At 41.0% G+C, this 24,329-nt stretch overlaps 1 protein-coding gene across 1 annotated transcript; it reads right to left on the reverse strand.

Moving 5' to 3' along the window:
• Positions 1-4,805: 4,805 nt before the first annotated feature.
• On the reverse strand, positions 4,806-11,687 carry TEX30 (testis expressed 30). Its single transcript, XM_038570000.1, has 6 exons — positions 11,543-11,687; positions 8,146-8,219; positions 7,417-7,647; positions 6,587-6,638; positions 5,866-6,071; positions 4,806-5,279 (listed from the first exon to the last, which is right to left on the reverse strand). The coding sequence occupies exons 2-6, from the start codon at positions 8,158-8,160 to the stop codon at positions 5,106-5,108; spliced, it is 678 nt and encodes a 225-aa protein (XP_038425928.1). The 5' UTR covers positions 8,161-8,219; positions 11,543-11,687; the 3' UTR covers positions 4,806-5,105.
• Positions 11,688-24,329: the final 12,642 nt, after the last annotated feature.

Genomic DNA, 24,329 nt, shown 5'->3' on the forward strand with positions numbered 1-24,329 from the left:
AAACATGTATACTGCTTTAATAGTTTTTCAATTTATAAACTTTAAATCATCCTTTATTAATTTCACAAAAAGAAAACACAATTCCATAAACAATCCTTTAGCACAGTTGGATTATTTATCACCCTGTAATTCAAAAAATGCAGAACAAATCTGAATTAGACGTAACCACTGGGAATACTGTATTTTAGGGTTGTGATTAGGAATATACAATTCCTAATTAGGAATATACAATTCCTAATTAGGAATATACAATTCTTAGTGTTACCAGATTTAGTAAAAAACAAAACAAACAAAAAGAAACTAAATGCCCCAGCTTGAGTTTCATATAAATACTGAATAATTTTTTAGTATGTCTCATTGTCACTAAGTAGGACATAGAATAGTTTGTCTCTTATGGGCCTGCCTGATTTTTTTTTTTTTTAAATAGAACATCTCATTTTATTCTTCTTTTTGCTAGAAGGGTCTGTTAGCAATGCTCTTCAAAAATCTACTGTTATGATGAAAACCAAAGTGAGATTTTGAATGGTCTCCTGATGAATTCCCTTTTTTGCCCTATCTCTGGTGATTCCAAAGAACAGCTATTTGTGAGGCTTCTTGATGCCAGAATTAGCATGGAGCAGAGCCAGATTTAAGTACTACTCACTTTCCTTCAAAGTCTGGAGAGTAGGTGTATAAGTTTGTGAAGCAAATACAAGATAGTCTGGACTATTAATAAAGTGTTAACATGACCTTGGGTTCAGAGCACTTTCTCTTTGAAAGACGTAATTAATCCTTCCTTTGTTTTCACTTAGTCAAGGTGAGTTGAGGAAAGAAGTATATTCTTTATACTAGAGTTAATTGTTCAGGTCTCTTCTGTCACATTAAGTATAATGGAGTGCAAGAAAGATTTATTGAGCTCTTACCTTCCTGGAGTATTGGAAATAATGAGCTCAGTGACACATCCTAAGCATCAGTTTATAGTCTTCCAATCTACTCAACCATAGTCTGCAGGTATTTATAATCTTTACTTAGGTTTAACTATGATCTTGGGGTTTGTCTTTGCAAGGAATAGCCCTCCGGAATGCAGGACAGGCATTCATTAGTTCTTGAAGAAACTTCAGCAATTCCACTGGATTTTTCTAGGATAAAATACACCCTCCTCTCTGACACCCCTCCCACATACACAATCAAGGTGATTTTATTCTGCTGGGTTTTTCTAGAATATTTATTGCAGTTGGCAAGATACTCAATTTCAGTTGCCTGATAGCCGGCACTCTCTAATTCATTTAACACTAACTACTGTAAAGAGTATTCAGTGTTTTAACACTTTACAGTTCCTTAGATCTTTCAGAGCTTTGTGGCACTGAATCCCTAATTAGTACACTACAGAGCAGCTCTGTCAGAACTGAAAAGGAACTTCTGTGTACCACTCCTGCTGATAGGGAAATGTGCACAGAGGTACAGAGCATCCTCCTTCAGGGCTTTCTCATGGTTGTTACCTATGTACTTACCTACTAAAAAAGTACAATCACATAGTTTCCAACATAGATACTTCTGTTCTTTACACCAGAAACCTCTTCTCGTGCCAATCTCAAGCTGAATAAAAAGTGCTAGCTGGATTTGTTTTTAAAAATTACAAAGACAATAGAAAAATAACGCCAGAGAAACCCCATCACTAACAGTAATATGAACACAAGAGAACACTTCAAAAAATTGTTGAAGTTTTAAAAAAAATCTATTGTACGTACTAATGTCACCTTCTTTACACTATTTATAGACATTGTGAACTTTTTTTTTTTTTTATGTTTCAGGAAAAAGCCCCAGTAACAGGTGCATAAAGCAGCAATATAAAATCAGGCGTTGCTCATAATGGTTAAAAAAATTCTCCATCTAGGGCTCAGTGGTTTAGTGCCACCTCCAGCCCGCGGCGTGATCCTGGAGACCAGGGATGGAGTCCCATGTCAGGCTCCCTGCATGGAGCCTGCTTCTCCCTCTGCCTGTGTCTCTGCTGCTCTGTGTCTCTCATAAATAAATAAATAAATAAATCTTTTAAAAAAAATTCTCCCTCTAAATATCTTAGTTCAATACAACAAATATTGAATAATGAGTATGAAAGGCACTAAACAACTATAAAAAGTGCTCTATGGAATACAAAGATCATGTCATTCCCTGACATGGAGTATTTAATATGTGGTATGGCAAATATCCCAATAAATGTACTGAGAAGGCAAAGTGTGATTAACAACAAAGAGAGAAGGCAGCCCGGGTAGCTCAGCAGTTTAGCACCGCCTTTCCGTCCAGGGCCTGATCCTGGAGACCTGGAATCGAGTCCCGCATCCGGCTCCCTGCCTGGAGCCTGCTTCTCCCTCTGCCTGTGTCTCTTCCTTTCTGTGTCTCTCATGAATAAATAAATAAAAAATCTTTAGAAAAACAATAAAGAGAGAGGAAGATACTATATGGGTTCCAAGGAGGAAAAGCTGTAAAGAGGGAAAAAGAATTTAAGGGTATTAAAGAATGAGGAGGATTTGGTAACAGGCAAAGACTACAAGAAAGTTTCAAGAAAAGGAGGCAGGAAGACTTTGCTCTAAAACTTTGTAACTGGGGGATCCTTGGGTGGCTCAGTGGTTTGGTGCCCGCCTGCGGCCCAGGGCGTAATTCTGGAGACCCTGGATCAAGTCCCGCATCAGGCTTCCTGCATGGAGCCTGCTTCTTCCTCTGCCTGTGTCTCTGCCTCTCTCTTTCTCTGTGTCTCTTATGAGTAAATAAATAATATATATTAAAAAAATAAAAAATAAAACTTTGTAACTGGAATACTGTGCTGTACAGTTTCAGAGTATGGGGGAAATGGGCTAAAATGTTGGTAGAGCCTATTGCAGACAGCCTTGAACTGAAGACTTTAACCTTAATAGTCACTTTTGGAGATCCAACAACAGTTTTAGAGATGAGGGTGTGAATTGGTTTGTTGAAGTGAGGAGGCCACAAAATAGGAAAATCAATTAGGTTATTGCAATTATACAGATGACAATTGATAAAGGCCTCAATTAGAATGATGGCAGTGTTAAAATCAGACTTTGAGACTGAAAACCCAGGGTTTGGCAACTAAAAGGGAGCAAATGGGTTTGGAAGGGGTAGAAAAGGGGTGAGGGAGAAAGGATTTCAAAATATCTCCAAAACTAAGGTTTGTCTGAGACAAGGTTCTCAACCTGGACACTACTGACATTTTGGATCAGATACTTCAGTTATGGCTGGCTGTCCTGTGCATTATAGACTGTCAGCAGCATCCCTTTCCTCTACCTATCAGATGCCAGCACCGCCACCCCAATCGTGACAACCAAGTTTCCAGACGCTGTCAAATGTCCCTCAGGCAGCAAAAATCACTAGCTGAGAACTATTGGTCTAGGTAGTGGTTGTGCCATGAATCAGGGATGCCTAGCAGAGGCTCCACAAGTGACCATAATCTCAAACTTGAAGGGGCTGCACATTTTTGCTACAAGATGTGGCAAATCTGTGAAGAGCAGCTGGGACCTTTTCACAAATGTTCACTTCAGCCTTACACAGATCACTCATATCTAGGAGTTATATGTTCCCCACCCCTAACTAGGTACACAGTTCTCAAATGACAAGCCATTTCATCAATCAAAAAGTTTCTTACAGGCAAACTTAAAAAAAAATCAACTTTAAAGGGACTTCTACGTTTCCCTATCTTTGGTCATCTATATTATGCCTATAGTTTAATCTGAAAACTTGAGTATTATAACTATATAATCTGGTTAGTAACCTTTAAAATCTATTTTTTCATTGTATTTTTATATTATGGTCTGCTCTATAAGTTTTCATTTTCTCATTAGTTTTACTTCTGATTTACAGTATTAATATTTCCCAAATGATTTATACTTCTACGCCAGGATTATATTTGTCAGCTATGGATGTTTTTTACACGTTTATAATATTTTGACATCAGTTGAATGTTAGTGATGAAATATATCCTATTTTTAAAAATTTAGGCCTTGTTCAAGAAATTCAGTCAAAACGTATTATACACTGAGTGATACAGAAAATTTGATTTCATAGTTTCATTCTATAATATAAACAATTTGGACATTATCTAAATTTCTGTTATGAACTATTTAGAAAAATTAACAAATAATTAAAATCCATGGACAGGAAGAATGAGGGACCTCAAAAATCTACAGGCTTCTCAGCCCACTCTAAGGCTGTCTGAAAGGCCTAATATTATAGTAGTAGAGAAGCCAAGAAAGAGTTAATATCTTACTATAGAAAACTATCCTTTACTACAAATGTATATGAGCCCCATCACATATTGTGCCCTTTGTAGGAAATATAGACACTACTGTTTTTAATATGTAACTCAATATCTGTTAAGTCCAGTCCAGGTAATAACTGAACTTTCCAAGCCAAAATTAAGTGACCTAACTAACTCTGCCTAGACACAGCACAGATGTTAGTCCCACTACTTCATCCTTATTTCATTTTCCCCTTAATCAGAGAGAGGTCTAGACATCCTCCATTATATTTAAGCTCCAAGTACTTACTTGTCACAAATCTAATCAGGCTTTGCCTATTAACAGGCCTTCAAGAAATGTTTTGAATGAAAGTTGTTACTTCATTCCAAAAAACAATGTTCAAGGTCCCCATATCTGAAAATATATCTTCCTTCCTATTCCCTAATTGACATTAAAAGATTAGGTGAATGAATGTACACATTCTATAAAACTAAATTTACACAGTAAATGGTTTTTTTTTAAAGACATTGCTCTGCAAAATTAGAGTACCTGCTCAGTTGACAGCAAATAAGACAAAAGTTCCCTTGTAACAAAATTCAAATGTTTAATTTTTTTTCAAAACTTAACTATATTAATGAAAATAAATTATATTTAGACCACCTTCAATATTTGTACATCATCTTTATACAACTATAACAGTGCTTTTAAAAGATATTATATAAAGGACATTAATTTCACAATTAAAACAGGTTTTAAAAATGGGGGAAACATTAAAGAACATTAAATTCATTTGAAATATCTCATAATGCTGAGAGGTATGCTGTTCTTTATCAAATGAACTGTATTTGTATTCAAAATAACAGGGCTTTCAGCTAAATATAATTATTTCTTGTCCATTTCAGTGATTTCCTGGATCCAAAACAAAATCTGTGTATTTATTTCTTTGAAAACATCATTTGTTGACCGTCCTTTCACTGCCATGGAATGATTTGCCTTCTCAATCCAGTGGATTTTATTGGGAGCTTGCATTTTCTGTGCCACTTTCTCCAACAAGTTCTAAAGGAAAAAAAGAAGAGGATGCTAGACCAGTGCTCTTTTAGGGTTTAATAAAGATCCTCTCTCTCCCCTGCACCTCCTTTACTGGCATCCATTCACTAAATATTGATTAAATACCTACTCTACAGATAACTTTCAAGGCAATGGAATATTTAAAGAAATGTCCACAGAAATGGCAGTCTACATCTCAAATACAGCAACACCACAGAATAAATCAAGCATTCATTCCTGAGAATATGTAGTAACATGTACAAGTTACTTTTTCTCAAGTCAATTTTAACAAATTGAAGAATCTGCTTGAATTTTGGAATGATAAATCAAATGTACAGTCTAGTATAAATGCTAAAATCAGAAGTTTCAGATTTAATCTTTCATTCCCAAATAAGAGTCAATCCATTTAGCAACTCTTTCCACAGAGATTAATTCTGTCAGTATGCTTATATTTTTCAATTCTCCAACTAAGTCACAAAACTAACATTAGTCCAATCAGTTCTTTTTAAAGAGACTGAAAGTTGCAGGTAATATCTTGTTCTCAAGATACTTTCATTCACTTTCTCACTTACACAAACATCAAGTTATAATTCACCTTTTCACACATTTCATCTGCTGAGCCTGACACAAACAACACAGGATCTTTTATACGATAGAGATCTTCATCCCTAAGTTTATGTTGCTGCTTTGGATGGTGCAGTGGGTAAGAAATACAAATGAGACCTCGAACAAAATCATCAGCATCATCTGGCTCAATATGGCACATTACAGAAGCAGCTGCTCTTGAGCCCATTGAGCGACCTAAAATCAATTAAAATTAAGTTCAGTTTGAAATACAAACATTCATATACATAAGTGGTGATAATATGGCATATTAGATTTCATTTACTGTTCATCCATCGTGATTGTATCACTTAACTCCAAAAGATGACAATTAACAAACTGTAATACCCATAATGGACATCTATGAAGAGTTAATAATTGATCCTAAGTTAAAAAAAAAAAAAAAAAAAAAAAAGGAATTTTTTTTCCTGAAGAATATTTGAGGTAGAGACAATCTTTGTGAAGAATCATTTGAGAGATAGTGGCTCAGGGATATAAATAAAAGGAGTGAACTTTGGGTTACAATACATATTTATAAGGCTGAAATTTGCTTTAAATATATAAAGTACCTTGATGTTACACAAGAAAGTGACTTACCAAAACAAAACAAAGAAAATCCTTAAATAAGCTTCCTGTCGTCAATTAATTTTAATTCTTGATTACCTGTTCCTATATCAATATGAATAGATTTAAAAGTAAGTATTGCAACTCACCGCCAAGGAAAACACCTGCCAGTTTGTACTCTCCTGAGGTCTTTAGGTAATTCTAGAAAAACCAACCAAAGACTTATCAGTTCCTTTCCTATAAAATATTTCACTGGAAAACCAACATATATTTCTTATCATTACTGAAATGTATGAAACTCTTTGCAAAGACAACCATAAAATCTTAAGGGATTCTTCTTGAAAGAGGTAACCAGTTCTTTGCTCTTCTGATCATGCTGTCACTATCAGATCATAGCTGGGTAAATACAGGTGAATAAATGAGAAAAAAAAATCACTTTACCTGTCTAAAAAAATTAAAAGTACTAAAATATTTTTAAAGAATTATATTTAAAAAAAAAAAACAGCCAGTAAAAGCTTCCAACTAATACAGAATTTAAGAGTACTAAAATCTAATTTAAAGCCCTGAAAAACTTAGCAAGTTTGAAATAATCTGGATTTTAAAAATTTCAAATTTGTTATCCTAGGATTTTAGTTTCAAAACTGTGCTGTATTTGTACATTCAGAGTATAGTAGGCAAATATCCAGAACTATATTCTGAAGTTATGTAATTCTAGTAAGAAAATTACATCATACATAGCTTCCTTGACAGTACCATGGAGAACATTTATGATGTAAGCATTCATCTCCATGGAAACTGAGAGCAAAAAAAAAAAGAAATCTGACTACTATACAGCCTTAATATACTGTTGAGTTTCTAAGAATAGTCATTAAAAGCTTTTTAAAATAAACCAAATGACTGCTAATAGAATTTGCCTTAAATGTATTAAGAATTTTAAAACAAAATTCTGTTATAAGTAAATATAAAGAAATTTTCTTACCAAAACTGATTTATATGCCTTAATTCTATGTACAATATTAAGGCCTTTACAGGTAAATCTCAGGCAAAAAAAACCATGAGATGCAAGATGGGATGCCAGTGACATCAAATGAGGAAGGTTCATATCTCCTGACGCTCCATGTGTAAGAATTATTCCATATGTTAAGCTCTTGTTAGGTACCAAACAAACAGCATCTAGTAATTTATTTCCAAAAGGTATTTTTAATTTAACCTGGAATTCAAGAGAATAAAGGGATCAAAAATTACTTCCTTGCCTATTCAGACAACTAAATAACAATGTTTATTCTGTGAGACCCATGATACACATGGCCTCTAAATAAGAAGCAATATTACCAATAGCTAATATTTAAGTACTTATTGTGTGTCAGGCAGTATAAGTGCTTTATTTGTACTTAGTTAACCTTCCTAATACTTCTATGAAACAAGTACTATTATTACCTCCATTTTATAGACGAGAAAGCAGAGGCACAGCAAGTTAAGTAACATGCCCAAGGTTATAGAACCACTAGCTAGGATTCAAACTCAAGGCAGTTTGCTCCAAAAGTCCTTCCTTCTAACCATTAATGCTATACTGTCTCTTACAGTACAAGTTGAAAATAAGAAAATTACTCTGGAGCCACATGACTTTAAAAAAGAAAAGAAAGAAAAAAAGAAAAAAGAAATAAAGAACGAACCCTGAAGATTCAGAACATATGAAAATATGTATTACCTCTGTATGACTCATTTTCACTGTTGAATAACAAACTTAAAGTGCATTACATCTGAGAAGCAAAGGACATCTCCCTGAAAAGAAGATTCTGTTGTGAAAGATGGGTTGGCAGACATGGATATGACATAAGAACTATGAGTGAACACATTCAGTAGCTGAAATAAACATATTTAGAAATACTTCTCTAAGAACTAGTGCCTTTATAGGTGCATTATTTCATTACTTTCAAGCTTCCTAAAGCCACAGGCACTCAGAATTGGTTACAGGGCCAGGTGTGGGGATGGCAAATGTTACATTAAGAAAAGCCAATGTGATACCTTGACATGGAAACCTTAAGAAAATTCATATCAAAGTAAAATGTTGTATCTTGGCATATATGGATATCTTTTTTTCTAAGCATCTTTATTCTCAAACAACTATCTTCAATTTAATTTCACAGTATCTATTAACTCATTTCTTTCATTATCTTTCCCAACTCCTCCTCCTCTGCTCTGCAACAGAATTATATATCCACATCCTTTGTTAGGTGCCTTTGCAGAGCTTCCCAACAGGCAGAGTGTACATACATCTCCACCCTACTGATTTGGGGCTTGCCTATGTGACAATGGAATATATGTGAAAGTTGCAATGAGTCACTTTGAACTGAAACACGGCAAATTTCTAGAAGCCCCCTTCAACTTCCACCCTCAGCCATCAGAAAAGCATGTTCTAGGTATTTCTATTTTTTCAGCCTGGGTCCCAGAAGGAAGATATATGTTGCAGATATGAACCCAAAACTGAAGTCTGGAGCCCAGCCTAATCTAGCCAAGATCTAAGCCACAACCAAGAAATGTTGGCCTGAAGAACCAAGGGCATGAAATGTAAGCCACTGAGATTTGGGGACTGTTATGCAGAATTCTTCCCTATTTTAAGAGACTTTTTATTGTTCAGGGTATTACCAACATCAGGATCTCCATTATTCATTTATTTTTTCTTGCTAAAATTTATCCATTCATTCATTGAATACATGACAATAAGAGGATTCAAAGTTCAAAAAGTATCAAAATCATATGGTGAAAAGCCTCCCTCATTCCACTTTTGCCTTGTTACTCAGATCCCTTCTCCAAACTCAGCTAACATTACCTGCTTTTTATAGATCTTGCCAGATATCTTATACAAATATACATATTCCTTTTTTTTAATATACTTGTGTTTTTCTAAATCCTCCACCGCTTAAAATACATGCTGTGTTTACTCTTTTCTTTATACAATGAGCTTCTTTCATTGTATTTTATGGCTACAGAATTTTCCAAGAGTTGTACAAAATTTACTTCACCAACTATCATCTATTAATGAACACTGAGATTGTCTCTAATCTTTTACTAAAATATTGCAATGAATGACACATCCTTACATTTTCTCCTGTGTGTAGACAAAGCTATATAATAAACTTGTGGGAGAGGAATTGCCTTACCTAAGGGTATAATTTGAAATTATATTTTTTAAGGAACATATTTTATTTCTGAATAGATAATATATGCATATGGCGCAAAATTTCAAAAAAAACCCCACAAAAATGTAAATAGTTATTAAGTCCTTTTCCTCCAGCTACCTAGTCCCTTCTCTTTCCCAGAAGCAACCACTGTGACCAACTTACTGTCTGTCCTTCCACACACATATGTGGATGTGTGTGTGTGTGTGTGTGTGTGTAGAAAAATTCTTATTTGAGCTTGAGGGGAATTAGTCTGGCAAGAAAAATTCTGGGATCTTGAATGGGAGAAGACCGACAAGGGACTCCAGCCTTCAGTGTCCCTTTTATAAATGTAGCCCCCATAATTAACTGTGCCTGCGTGCCCTGGTTCAAAGACCCTGTTTTATGTTCTCAAGAGAATAGCCTCCTGCCTTCTAACGGGGAGAAAGGCAGTCACCCAAAAATGTGAACTAGGAAAGGGGATGTAGATATCTAATCGCTTCTTCAAAAGATTTCACGGAACTTAGGTTTATCTAAGCCCTCCACCTCCACCCCCACACCATTTGCTTCATTGGCAGTTCCCAGGGTGGCCGGTGCTGCCACTTTCCGTGGGGCTTGTACAGGCCTGTTCCAGTCATTCCGTGCTGCAGGTTCAGAATTAAGCTAGGGTTTGCTAAGTACATTTGCTTTCCAGACCCCAATATTTCGCTGCTATTGTTTCCTTTCCCATTCTCTCCATCATGTGGATTTATGTCTTTAAAAAAAAAAAAAAAAAAAACAGGAATCCCTGGGTGGCGCAGCGGTTTGGCGCCTGCCTTTGGCCCAGGGCGCGATCCTGGAGACCCGGGATCGAATCCCACGTCGGGCTCCCTGCATGGAGCCTGCTTCTCCCTCTGCCTGTGTCTCTGCCTCTCTCTCTCTCTCTCTCTGTGACTATCATAAATAAATAAAAATTAAAAAAAAAAAAAAACGAAAAACCCTTTTTTACTGTCACTTCGGTGAGATTCCAGGAGGGAGTAATAGTAGATACACGTATTCAACCCACCCTCTTTGCCTAGAATGCTCTACTGCTCCTCAACAACTTGGGTTTTGTGTTCGTTTTCCAGAGAAACTCTCATCCCTTCCGGATTTCCCGATGAACACACCACCCGTGCTTCTCGGCTGGCGCACATCTTCTTCACCACCATCAACGGCAGGATGCCACGGCGACCTGGGCTCCACAGTCCCGGCTACAGCCTCTGGTCTGGGATTCGCACCGGGCAGGGTAAGCCCGGGAGCTACAGAGTCGCCGTGACGAGGCGCCGGTGGTCTCGGTACTTGGCAGTGTCCCCACGTCGCGGGCATGCAAGCGGGACCCGCGGGACTTCTCCTCAGGCTCCAGGCTCCGCACGCCATCGCCCCTCACGCCCCGCGGCCGAAACGCCACCACCGGGAAGCCGCCCGGGCATGCTCTATTGCAGCGACGGTAGCGGTCCCGCACGTCGCGGGCACACAAAACCGTCAAGGGTTCAAGTCTTCCGGGCGAGCGGCGGGGTCGATACGCCGGCCCGGTCCACGACAGAAGCCGAGCGAGGCCCCCTCAGCAGGGCTGTGGGGTTCGGAGGCACCTCAAACCGCCCTCGTCCGCTCCACTGGCGCGCGTGCGCGGGGCCCCGCGAGACGCCTCACGGCTCCCGGCGGCTCGGCTCTCCCCGCCCGCCCCTTCCCTCCCCTCAGGCCTCCCCACCCGCCAGGCGGGCGAAACCCCGGCGGCCGGGCCCGCGGGCACCGAGCTCACACCGACCGCCTCCCGGAGGCGACAAGCAGCCCCCGAGGGGCGACGGCCGCGAGCCCCAAACGTCTAAGACGGGGTCGCCAGGCGCGCCGGCACCTTCCTCCGGAGGCCGCCCCTCACCTGGCGGCGCCAACCGCCACCGCCACCGCCGCCGCCGCCGCCGCCGCACTTACCGGGGAAGAGGCGGCCGAGAGCGCCCAACCGTCCCGGCTCCTTTCACGGGACAAACTACCGCGCTCGAAGGGACCGCCTCGCCTCACCCGCCAGCCCTCTCCGCCTCGGCGCACGCGCGCGCAGGCTCCGCCCCTTGGGCGCGCGGGCCGGCGCGCGGGGCACGCTGGGAGCCGGAGTTTTCCAGCCCGTTCGTGGGGGGGGGGGGCGGGGCAGCAGGTGTCCAGCCGCGGTCGGGGGGCTCGAGAGCATCTCCAGGCGCTGCCTCGCTCCCCGCGTGCTCCACGCTGGCTCCTTCCCCTTCCCAGCGGCGCCCTTCACGGAGGCGCAAGGCCGTGAACAGGAGGAGGTCGACGCTGATACATCTCTCCCGCCCCCAGGCTGTCAATCCTGCTGACTCTGTGTCCAAGTATATGCAAAACCCAACCCTTCTCCTGCGTCTACCAGACGGGTGGCAGCACCCCCTTCAACTCTGCCTGGATTATTGAAATACCAAATGCCCTCTCGTATCCCACTTTTGCCTCCACGTGTTTGCTACTTGATCAGCACAGCGACAAACTGCACCTGATTGAAATGTAAACCCAGAGGCTTCCCGGATCTCTCACAACGAAGCCAAAGCCCTTGCAATGACCACCAAGGCTTTATATTTGGTTTTTGCTGTTGGTTTTGTTTCAATTTCGAGTTTTTATTTAAACTCCAATAAATAAGTAAGTAAACAAACAAACTCCAGTTCAATTTCGAGTTTTTTTAATTAATTAATTAATTAATTAATTAATTATTTATTTATTTATTTATGATAGTCACAGAGAGAGAGAGAGAGAGAGAGAGAGGCAGAGACATAGGCAGAGGGAGAAGCAGGCTCCATGCCTGGAGCCCGACGTGGGATTCGATCCCGGGTCTCCAGGATCGCGCCCTGGTCCAAAGGCAGGCGCCAAACCGCTGCGCCACCCAGGGATCCCCGAGTTTTTATTTAAACTCCAATAAATAAATAATAAACTCCAGTTAGTTGACATACCGTGTAATACTACTTTCAGGTGTAGAATTTAGTGATTCAGCTCTTAGGCTTACCATCCAGCGCTCCTCTCCAGTGCCCTCCTGAATACCTATCACTCATTTAAGCCAACCCCTCCCCCCCCCAGCAACCCTCAGTTTGTTCTGTACAGTTAAGAATCTGTTTTATTAAAAAAAGAAAAAAAGAATCTGTTTTATTGTTTACCTCTCTTTTTTTTGTCCCTATGTTTATTTGTATTGTTTCTTAAATCCCACATGAGTGAACTCATATGGTATTTGTCTTTGACTTATTTCACCTAGCATCATACACTCTAGCTCCATCCACACCATTGCAAACAGAATGAGTGATATTCCATTGTTGGCATCTACCACATCTTTATCCATTCATCAGCTGTTGGACATTTTGGCTCTTTCTGTAATTTGGCTAATACTGGTAATGCTGCTATAAACACTGGGGTGCAGGTATCCCTTCCAATCAGTATTTTTGTTGTTGTTGTTGTTGTTGTTGTTGTTGTTGTTGTTGTTGGGCAAATACCTAGTAATGCAATTGTTGAATCTAGGGGAGTTCTATTTTTAACTTTTTGAGGAACCTCCATACTGTTTTCCACAGTGGCTGCACCAGTTTGCATTCCCACCAACAGTGCAAGAGGGTTCCCCTTTCTCTACATCCTGGCCAACATCTGTTGTTTCCTGAGTTGTTCATTTTAGCCATTCCGCAGGTGTGAGGTGGTATCTCTTTGTAGTTTTGGTAGGTATTTCCGTGATGAGTGATGTTGACCATCTTTTTGTGTTTGTTAGCCATCTGGATGTCTTCTTTGGAAAAATGTCTATTCAGGTCTTCTGCCCATTTCTTAACAGGATGATTTGTTTTTTGGGTGTTGACTTTAATAAGTTCTTTATAGATTTTGGATTCTAATCCTTTATCAGGTATGTCATTGCAAATATCTACTCTCATTCTGTAGGTTGCCTTTTAGTCTTGATGAAGTCCCAATAGTTCAGTTTTGCTTTTGTTTCCCTTCCTCTAGAGACCTATCAAATTAAGAAATTGGTATAGCTGATGTCAAAGAGGCTGCTACCCATGTTCTCCTCTAGGATTTTGGTGTTTTCTTATCTCACATTTAGGTCTTTCATCCATTTTGAATTTGTTTTTGTGTATGGTGTAAGAAAGTGGTCCAGTTTTATTCTTTTGCATGTTGCTGTCCACTTTCCCCAATACCATTTGTTGAAGAGACTTTTTTCCATTGGATATTCTTTCCTGCTTTGTCAAAGATTAGTTGGCCATATAGTTATGGGTCCATTTCTGGGTTTTCTGTTCTGTTCTCATGATCTGTCTTTTTTTGTGCCGGTACAATACTGTCTTGATCACTACAGCTTTGTAATATAGCTGGGAAACTCTTTCTCTCTCCTTCTATTCTGAATGATAGCCTTGTTAGATAGAGTATTCTTGGCTGCATATTTTTCTCCATTCAGCACATTGAATATAGCATGCCACTGCTTCTTGCCTATCAAGTTTCTGTGGGAAGATCTGCTGCTAATCTTATTTGTCTTCCCTTGTAAGTTAGGGGCTTATTTTGTCTTGGTTCCTTTAGGAGTTTTTCTTTATATTTTGGAAATTTGACTATGATACGTCTTGGTGTGGGCTGGCTTTTGTTGATTTTGATGGGAGTTCTCTGTGCCTCCTAGGTTTGGATGTCTGTTTCCTTCTCCCAGATTAGGGAAGTTTTCAGCTATAATTTCCTCAAATAAACCTACTACCTTCTTTTACTCTCCTTTTCTTCTGGGACTCCTATGATACAAATGTTATTATGCTTTAAGGAGGCACTGAATTCCCTAAGTCTACATTTGTGAATGTTTTTCTTTCCCTCTTCTTTTCAGCTTCATTGTTTTCCAGACTTTTTTCTTCTATCTCATTTATTCATTCCTCTACTTCTTCCATCCTTGTGGTCATTACATCCAGTTAGTTTCAAATCTTGGTTATTGCATTTTTCATTTCAGTGTGACTAGTTTTCAGGCATTTCACCTCTGTGGTAAGGGACTCCCTGGTGTCTTCTGTGATTTTCTCAAGCACAGCTAGTATCCTTGTGATTGTTGCTTTAAATTCAGGATCAGGCATATTACTTATATCTGTTTCAATTAGGTCCCTGGCTGTTACCTTTCCTTTTTCTTCCTTTTGAGATGAATTCCTCCACCTTGGCATTCTGTCTTTTTTCTGTGTTAGGAAAGCCTGTTATGTTTCCTGCTCCTGAGAGCAAAGGCTTTATAAATAAGAGGTCATATATTGCCCAGGGCCTAGTGCTTTAGGAAGTGTCTCTGGTATGTGGTATGTGTTATGTGCTGGCTGCTGCTGTGTTTTGGCTGCTGTTTCCCTTAGGTCAGTCTTTTGCAGAGTTTCTCCTTGCCTGCAGTGGGGAGTGATAGGACCTTGGCCAGAGTGTGACAAGTTTTAACTAGGTGTGCCCTGGTCTGCTTGTTAGAAGAGACCTGATGCTATTTCCTTTAGAGCTGAAGTTTGGCTTCTCTCTATGGTCTGTAGACATGATACATGTTGCAGGGGTGCTGATTTTCTGGGAGAGGGCCCCCACTGCAGGTTTGCCTGAGAAAAGCAGCATCTACAGAATGCAGGGGAGCAGGGCTTGGTATAAGCAGCTTAGGCCCCCAGTTTGTTGGCATTATGAAGCTTATTGAAGTTAGTTTACCCTGGGGGCAGGGGAGAGAAATAGCAGCAGCCCTCTTCATTGTACCTGGAGAGGGGAGTTCCCACCCACCGTTGTTGGGGAAGCTCTCTCAGAAGAGTGAACAATCTTCCCCTGTGTGTCCGCGTGTCCCTCAGATCCCTGTCTTCACCCTGTCTGGTGGGCCACCTGCCCACCTGGCAGCCCAGTGCACCTGTGTCATATGCCTGGCAGGCTGGCTGAGTTTTAAAACTTCAAACTTGAGGCAGCCTGGGTGGCTCAGTGGTTTAGCACCACCTTCGGCCCAGGGCGTGATCCTGGAGACCTGGGATCGGGATCGGGATCTGGATCGGGTCCAGCATTGAGTTCGCTGCATGGAGCCTGCTTCTTCCTTTGCCTGTGTCTCTGCCTCTCTCTTTCTCTCTTTCTCTCTCTCACTAATAAATAAATAAAATAAAATAAAACTTCAAACTTAGGGACCTGGCACGGTACAGACCCACACTGATCCTCTGGTGGAGGTTCTCCTGAGCTGCTAGGATTGGTGCCACTTGGTCCTAGAAGGGCAGTTGTACCAATGCACAGGGGCATGGAGTCTGGAGTAAAGTTCAGGAAGGAGCCAGTATCCAGGTTAGCAGGCCTCAGCAGGTGTCTCTGTGTTTATGCTGAGGGGCAGGGGTGGGTAATGGCACTTGCCAACTCCTTTTTCCCAGAGAGGCAATGCCACCTCTCTCAGATGTGCTCCAAGAAGGGGGAGCTATCTCTCCTAGTGCATCCCATGGGATCCTCAGCTTTGTCAGCCTACTTCCGGGCTACCTGCCCTCCTCCTCCACAGGAGCACCGCAGTGCCCCAGGCCTCCACACCAGCCATGCCACAGACCCCTACAACTCCAGACTTGAACCCCGCTGGTTGTAAAAACTCACAAAACTCAGCCCATCTTGTTTTCCCAGTCAGTGGCTTTGGGGGAAGTGTTTTCTTCATTTTTTTCTTTTTAAAGATTCTTTTTGGGACACCTAGGTGGCTCAGCAGTTGACCATCTGCCTTTGGCTCAGGGCCTGATTCCAGATTCCCGGTATTGAGTCCCACATCAGCCTCCCTGCAGGGGGCCTGCTTCTCCCCCTGCCTGTGTCTCTGCTTCTCTTTCTGTGTCTCTTATGAATAAATAAATAAACTCTTTCCAAGGCAGTGGGGCGGAGAACTCGATCCCCAGATGGGATCATGCCCTGAACCAAAGGCAGACATCCAACCACTGAGCCACACAGGTGTCCCGGGGAAGTGTTTTCTTTATGTGATCCCCTGTGTGCCCCTCTGTCTCTCATCTCTCTCTGTGACCGGGACACCAACTCCCCTCCGCCCTCTGCAGCACCCGTGATCCATTTCTCCCCCATATCATGTCTCCTACCTTCTACAATGTGTCCTCTTCTCTCCCTATAGTTGTGCAGTTTGTTCTGTCGGTCCTTAGATGGATTTCTCAGGTATTCAGAATGATTTGATATTTGTCTACCTGTGTTCCAGGGAGGAGGCAAGCCTAGGGTCCTTCTACTACTCCTACCATCTTAGCTCCTCAGTTTTATATTGTTAAACAATAAAAACTCAAATGACCAATTCAACAGATCGGAGAGAAGAGAAAATTCTCTTTCGAGATCTTCCAGGTGGGCTAAGACTTAAATTTACATGATACAGATTAACAGGAGAAAAACCCCACAGTTTTATTAGGTGTGCACAGAGGCCCAATTACAAAATTGAGACCTAAAGAAATGATCAAGACAGGCAGTTTTTATACTTTTTAGACAGAGACAATAAATCTGTGAAGAATTGACAGGACAAAGAAAACTCTGGGGGCTTCAATCTGTGAGGAATTCTAAACAGAAATTCGGCTGTGGGAACAAATTAGTAAAAAGTAACAAAGGTTGTTTATACAGCTTTTTCAGCTCTACATTTTCCATCTCTGATGGTAAGGATGACTCTTTACCTCCTGGTACAGGGAGGGTACCTTTCCGATGGGAGATTCATTTCCTGCTTTCAGAGGGACAGAAGAGGGTCTGAGTGTCCTTGCACGGGTTGTCTCTTAAGTAATTCTTATTTAAAATAATCAATATGCCAAAGTGACACATTTTGAGGCAGCTGCCCTTGGCCCTTACAAGATCAAATTGGCTTTATTGAATAATTCATGAATTGGGCAGCATCCCATCTAGCAAATAAAAGGGAGCTCCATCAAACTGTGGAAGAAGAAAGGTTTTTAAAGGTGGGGGCTTATGGGGAAAGGAAATTATTAACAAGTAATGGATTGTCTTAGGCAAGGTCCTTCTCCTGAGGGGAACGGAAGGGTCTATCAGTAAATTTCCTAGTGCTGTGGTGCTGACTGGGAAATTCCATGTTGACTGGTTAAAGGTTACATTGGTGGTGGTGCTGGTGGGGGGAATCAAAACTGCAGTTAAGTTAGTATTAAGTCATGGTTTGCTAATGTGGGATCTTAATATAAGTGACTGTATTGGGGGCCTGTGGCTTTCTTTTTAACAATATGATCAGTCCTGTCACTTCTCACCTTTCTATTTCCTATTGGTCACCTTCCCTGGCTCCTTCAGCTCTCAGCGCCCAGATCTCTTTGCTGTCCTCACACCAGAACCCATCAGACATGCCTCCAGTACAGGATTTTTGTCCTGGGTCTTCTTCCTCCAGTGGCTCACCCTGCATCTCCTTGGGCTCGTTGCTTGCATGTCATTTGTTCAGTGTGGACTTCCCTCATCACCTCACCCACTCTTTCCATCCTTCTATCCTAGTCCCCTAATATATTGTGAATGTGTGTTGCCTCACTGAACTGTAAACTCTCCATGAAGCAGAGTGTTTTGTTGTGATTGTTTTACCTCGAATCTCCTGTGTGTGCAGTCATGCCTGGCAAATCACTATTTCTTAGATGAATAAATCTACTCCAAGCCCAGTGCAGGTGGTAACTGCCCTGTTTCTCGTCACTCATTTGTGTGCGTGTGTGCATGTGCGTGTGTGTGCATGTGCGTGTGTGTGCATGGGTTCTGTATAGTTTTATCACATGGTATATTCTGGTAACCAGCACTGTAATCAAGACACAGTACTAATCCATCACCACAAGTATGCCTCAATCTACTCTTTATAGCCATATCCTCTCTCCATATCCCAGATATTCTTCTTAAGAAAAATGTAATGTAAGACTATGGAAAGGTAGCTGGGGCCCAGGAGTGTGAGAGGACCTGGCTCCCTGGGGTCCCAAACAGACCAGGCTCAGCTGCTCCTACTGACAAAATCCAAAGGCAGAAACGAGTGGTGGTGACAAAAGAAAGGAGTTTACTTCAGTGAAGCCAACACCCAGAAGGCAATAGACTAGTGTCTCAAAGACCATCTCCAAAGTGCCAGATCGTGGTCTTGAGTGAATCACATGGGGTCTTGTTGGCTCAGAGAAGTTCTTATTGCCCGACGGGTGTGGTTTTGGTTCCATTCAGGGAATGCTTTGTTCCCAGAATCTTTTTCCTAATTTAAGAGAAAGCTGGAAAGAAGAATTTGATCAATTAGAAAGTTTTCATTCCAAATGGAAGTAGCAAAAATCCTCTTTCAGAAACAGATCCATGATGTATTGTGGTTTTCTTATTTGTCTGTTATTGTTTTTCTTTTTTTTTTTTAATTTTTATTTATTTATGATAGTCACAGAGAGAGAGAGAGAGAGGCAGAGACACAGGCAAAGGGAGAAGCAGGCTCCATGCACCCGGAGCCCGATGTGGGATTCGATCCCGGGTCTCCAGGATCTCGCCCTGGGCCAAAGGCAGGACGCCAAACCGCTGCGCCACCCAGGGATCCCTGTTTTTCTTTTTTTGTAATGTCAACAGCAGGACTATTTTACTATGAACCCTTGATGGGTAGGGGAAATCTGGGGACATGCCAGATTTCTCACACCACAAGAAGCATTACAACTGCAGGCATATCTTCCCATGATCTTTGAGGCATTGTTGAGTAAAAAAATTGCAGAAAAGTGAAAAAGTTGCAAAAAAATGTTTTTTTGGAGAGGGAAAAAAATTTAGGTACTTTTATATGAGCATACGAAGCTTTCAATTCAACTTCTCAAACCCAGCTCAAATGTTCAAACTGAAAATCTGGCTCTCCAAACCAGACTTTGAAGGACGCTGACCCATGAGACGTGCCAAGGTTACCATCCATCAACAGGTTACACATTCTACACTCAACAAAGTCAGTCCTCCTGAATTCCTCATTGGAATCTTCAATTCTCCTCATTTACACTTAAACAAAAGATTTATAAGACAAGCAGAGATGTATTATGAATGCCATCCTGTCAGCACCTACTTTTCACCTATATTTACTAGTAGACATGGTGTTCAGAAAAGGAATTCCTGCTATGCTAGCAGGTCATTTGAGGCCCAGGGAACATGCACAGGCCGTCAGTGGCAATGCCATTGTGATAGATTGAAATGGCAACCTTCTCAGGCTGAGGCGAAAAAAGACTTGTGCAATGAGGAACACATGTTCTGGAAACTTCTAGAGGTTTTGGTAGTAACTCCTAGGACTTTATCAGAGCCACGGAGTAAAGGAAATAATAGTTCTTCAGCTATTTCAGCTGCTGAAGTTTATACTACTAGCATAAGATAGAGACAGCCTCTTTGGTGCTTAAAAATAGTATGTTTTGCATTTTTGTCTAATCCTCCTGGAATTGATCTTTAGATATACTGTGTACTAGGGATTGAATTGCTTTTCTTCCATATATGGATACCTGTGATATTGTGATTTATAATAAGGAATATATATTTGGTCTTTATCCCCATTTCTGGCACCTACCTCATAAAACCCTTAGAATTTCCTGAGAGTGATAAATGCGTCTTTTGTCATGGCAATGAGATGACTTGTAAAGTAGCTAGGAATGGGAGATGGTTACCAAGGGAACCAGCCAGGTGGCTAGTGGGTTACCCTAGGAGGTGAGAGGGGTTTGAGGTTGAGTCAATCACTTATGGCCAATGATTCCATCAGTCATGTCTCTATGATAAAACATCCATAAAACCCCAAAAGGATGGGGCTCAGAGAGTTTCCAGGGTGGTGAGCCAGAACCATGTGCCACTGGGCCCCAAAACAAAAGCTCCTTAGTTGAAGACCTCATTCTGAGTATTTCTTTATCTGGCTGTTGATTCATACCCTTTGATATCCTTTGTAACAAACCAGTAATCTAGCAAGTAAAATGATTTCCTGGTTTCTGTGAACCATTGTAGCAAATTAATTGAAACCAAAGAAGGGGTCATAGTAATCTATGATTTATAGCCAGTTGGTCTGAACAACCTGGATTTGGGATTGCAGTCTGAAGTAGATGGCAGTCTCATGGGGCTCAGCTCATAACCTGTGGAATCTGATGCCATCTCCATGTAGACAGTGTCAGAATGGAGTTGAATTCTAGGATACGCTGCTGGTGTCTGAGAATTGCTTGGTAGTGTAGGGAACGCTGCCCCCCCCCCCCGCCCCCCCACACACACATTGGAATTGGAACCAGAATCATTAAACCCAACTCCTTGCACTGCACTGTGCAACCTTTCTCCAAACCTTCCTGTAGTTCTGAGTGTAGACTGATTTTCCACATATGCACAGCTCTGCATCTGTTTATGCAGCACTATTCTGTTATTGTTTTATATTTTGTATCCCTGCACTAATATCATGGTCTTAAATATTATAGGATTATAAAAAGTCTTGCTTCATAGTAGGGAAACTTCTCCCAATTCATCCTTCCTCTAGAGAGTTTAATTTTTCTTGTACTTTACAGGCCTGTACATTTTTATTTTATTTTAAATTTTATTTATTTATTTGAGAGAGAGAGAGAGAGAAAGAGTGCACAAGCCAGAGGAGCAGCAGAGGTAGAGGCAGAAGCAGGCTCCCCGCTGAGCAGGGAGCCCTGTGTGGGGCTTGATCCCAGGACCCTGAGATCATGACCTGAGCTGAAGGCAGACAGACACTTATCTAACTGAGCCACCCAGGTGCCCCTGGGCCTGTACATTTTTAAAGAAGAAGTTCACTAAGTTCCACATAATAAGAGGCAGGGCATATTTTGGTTGATATTACTTTGACTCTATATACCATGTGGGGAGAAATAACATCTTTCACATCGATTTAGCCAATCCATGAACATGTAATAGTTTTCAATTTCATTAGTTCTTTTTAGGTTTTCATAATTTTCTCTGTGAAGGTCTTGTCCATTTTTGTTAGAGTCAGTTCCTTAAATATGTACTTCAGAGTCTTCAAAGCTATTGTAAGTGCTATCTTAAACATTTTTATTTCATTTTCTGTTACTAATTGGTATGTTGAAATGCAATTGAACTTTTTATGTTGGTCTTGTATTTAGCAAATGCAAAATTCTCTTGTAAATTACAACAAGTTTATCTGTAGATTCTTTTGGGTTTTCTGTATACTGAGGCTGGTTATCTGCTTTTATTTGTTTTAATTTCTTTTTTTTTTTTTAAAGATTTTATTTATTTATTCATGAGAGACATAGAGAGAGAGGCAAAGACATAGGCAAAGGGAGAAGCAGGCTCCATGAAGGAGCCCGATGTGGAACTTGATCCCAGGACTCCAGGATCATGCCCTGAGCCTGAAGGCAGATACTCAACTGCTGAGGCACCCAGGTGTGCTATCTTTTTTTTTTTTTTTTTTTAAGATTTTATTTATGTATTCATGACAGAGAGAGAGAGAGAGAGGCAGAGACACAGGCAGAGGGAGAAGCAGGCTCCCTTGGGGAGCCCAATCTGGGACTCTATCCCAGGACCCCAGGATCACTCCCTGAGCCAAAGGAAGACTCTCAATCATTGAGCCACCCAGGTGCCTGGTTATCTGCTTTTAATGACAATTTTATTGGTTATTTTTCAACCCTACTTTCTACTTTGTTTTTTAGATTTCCTGTGCTAGCTCAGGCTTCCAGCAGTATATTGAACAGTAAGTAGTGTGTGATGTGGGAATCCTCGTGCTGCTCCTAATTTCAAAAGGAATGTTTTTAGAAGATGTAGGGGGTAGAATGGTGGCCCAAAAAAGATATGTCCAAGTCCTAACATGCCTACCTGTGAAATGTACTTACTTAGAAATAAAGTCTTTGCACATATAATTAAAGCTTTCAACAGAGATCATCCTGGTTTTAGGGTGGGCCCTAAGTCTAATGACTAGTGTCTTTATAAGAGACAGAGAAGAAGACAATACAGAGACACACAGAGGGGAAAATCACTGTGAAGACCCAGGAAGAGATTAGAGTGATGTGTCTAAGAGCTAAGAAGCACCAAGAATTGCTAGACGCCACCAGAAGCTAGAAGAGAGGCATGAAAGGAGGAGCTTCTGAAAGGAGCCAATGCTGCCTACACCTTAATTTCAGACTTCTGGCCTCCAGGTCCCTGAGAGAATAAATTTTTACTGTTTTAAGTCACCAAGTTGTAATAATTTGCTGAGGCAGCTCTGGAAACTTACACAGAAGGCAACTTACACATAGGAAACTGGCTCAGTGATGGGGGGTGTTGGTAGGGGAAGGATTTCTTAAACAAGTTACAAAAAGCACTAACTAGCCATAAAAGGAAATATTGATGGGGCACCTGGGTGGCTCTGTAGGTCAAGCATCTGCCTTCCGCTCAAGTTATGATCTCAGGGTCCTGGGATAGAGTCCCGCATTGGGTGTCCTGCTCAGCAGGGAGTCTGCTTCTCCCTCTGCCCCTTCTCCCTGCTCCTGTGCTACCATCTTTTGGGGCAGTAGGAGTGGCAGTGGCCAGGCAGCCAGGCTTTGAGAAGACTCTCTGTGTGCTGACCCTGCTACCCACATGCCCAACACGAAGGTCAGCTCCACGCAGGACTGGGGGAGGTTGTTGGCCAAACCTGTTCCTGCAAAAGTAGAAATAAAGCCAAAATAGGCAGCAGAAAAGGATAAATCTCCAGACAAAAAAAGTGCAAACCAAAGGGAAAAGGAGAACAAAGGGAAACCAGGCTGAAGTGGCTAACCAAGAAATAAAACCTGGAGAAAATGGAGAAACTAGAATGAAGAGAGTTCAGCTTCTGATGAAGCAAGAGAAAGAAGCCAAGTCTAATTAACATCATGCCTTAGCAGTGGTCCTTGTCTTCTTTCTTGTACAATCCAGAGTATTTTTATCAACTGTTTTGTAAATGCAATTTTTTTTCTAGTAGCTCTAGAAACAATAGAAGAATTCCAACTCATCCCATTTCTTAAGTGTAAATACTTTTCTTTCTTTTAAGAAGTGAAATTATTTGCTGGTTTATGTTTTTGCTGCAACCAGAAAATAGTGGGATAGTGAATATGAGAGGCTTTGATTGTCTTGGGTGTTAGCTCAGCATTCCATAAATGGGGTAGTTTTTATATCCTATAATACAAAGCATATAAATGGCAATTGAGAATCAGTCGTGCATTTAATAGTCAGGCATTTAATGCTGTTAATAAAACAGCATATCAACATTGGAAGATATTAGTGCTTGATATACTACTAAGGAAAATTTGCCTCCAAATTTTAAGCTGGAAAGTCACTGGAGTCACTTTTTAAAAAGAATCACAACTACATGATTTTTTAATAAAATTTTTGGTATGTACGTTAAGAATTGTGTGCAAATCGAAATGTCTGTACCGATCCTCAGAACAACCCATAAAAAATTATGAAAGAAAGGGCAGCTCTGGTAGCTCAGCGGCTTAGTGCCCAGGGTATGATCCTGGGGACTCTGGATCGAGTCCCACGTCAGGCTCCCTGCATGGAGCCTGCTTCTCCCTCTGCCTGTGTCTCTGCCTCTCTGTGTGTTTCTCATGAATAAATAAATAAAATTTTTAAAAAAGATAAAAAAATTTATGAAAGAAAGAAATCATCATCTTTTGAACATTAAAAGACATTGCAATAAGAATCTAAGACATTGCAATAAGAATTGAAGAAGGTATGTGGCGGGTTCAATCAACAAAGTACTAGTTCTAAAATATAATTCTATGAATCTACCAGGAAGTCAAACAACTTAGTAGAGAAATGAAGTAAAGACAGTAAATAAAGGGCAGCCCTGGTGGCTCAGCGGTTTAGCACCTGCCTTAGGCCCAGGGCGTGATCCTGGAGACCTGGGATTGAGTCCCAC

The sequence above is a fragment of the Canis lupus genome, chromosome 22 (genome assembly GCF_011100685.1).
Source record: "Canis lupus familiaris isolate Mischka breed German Shepherd chromosome 22, alternate assembly UU_Cfam_GSD_1.0, whole genome shotgun sequence".
In the NCBI taxonomy this organism is placed as follows: Eukaryota; Metazoa; Chordata; class Mammalia; order Carnivora; family Canidae; genus Canis; species Canis lupus.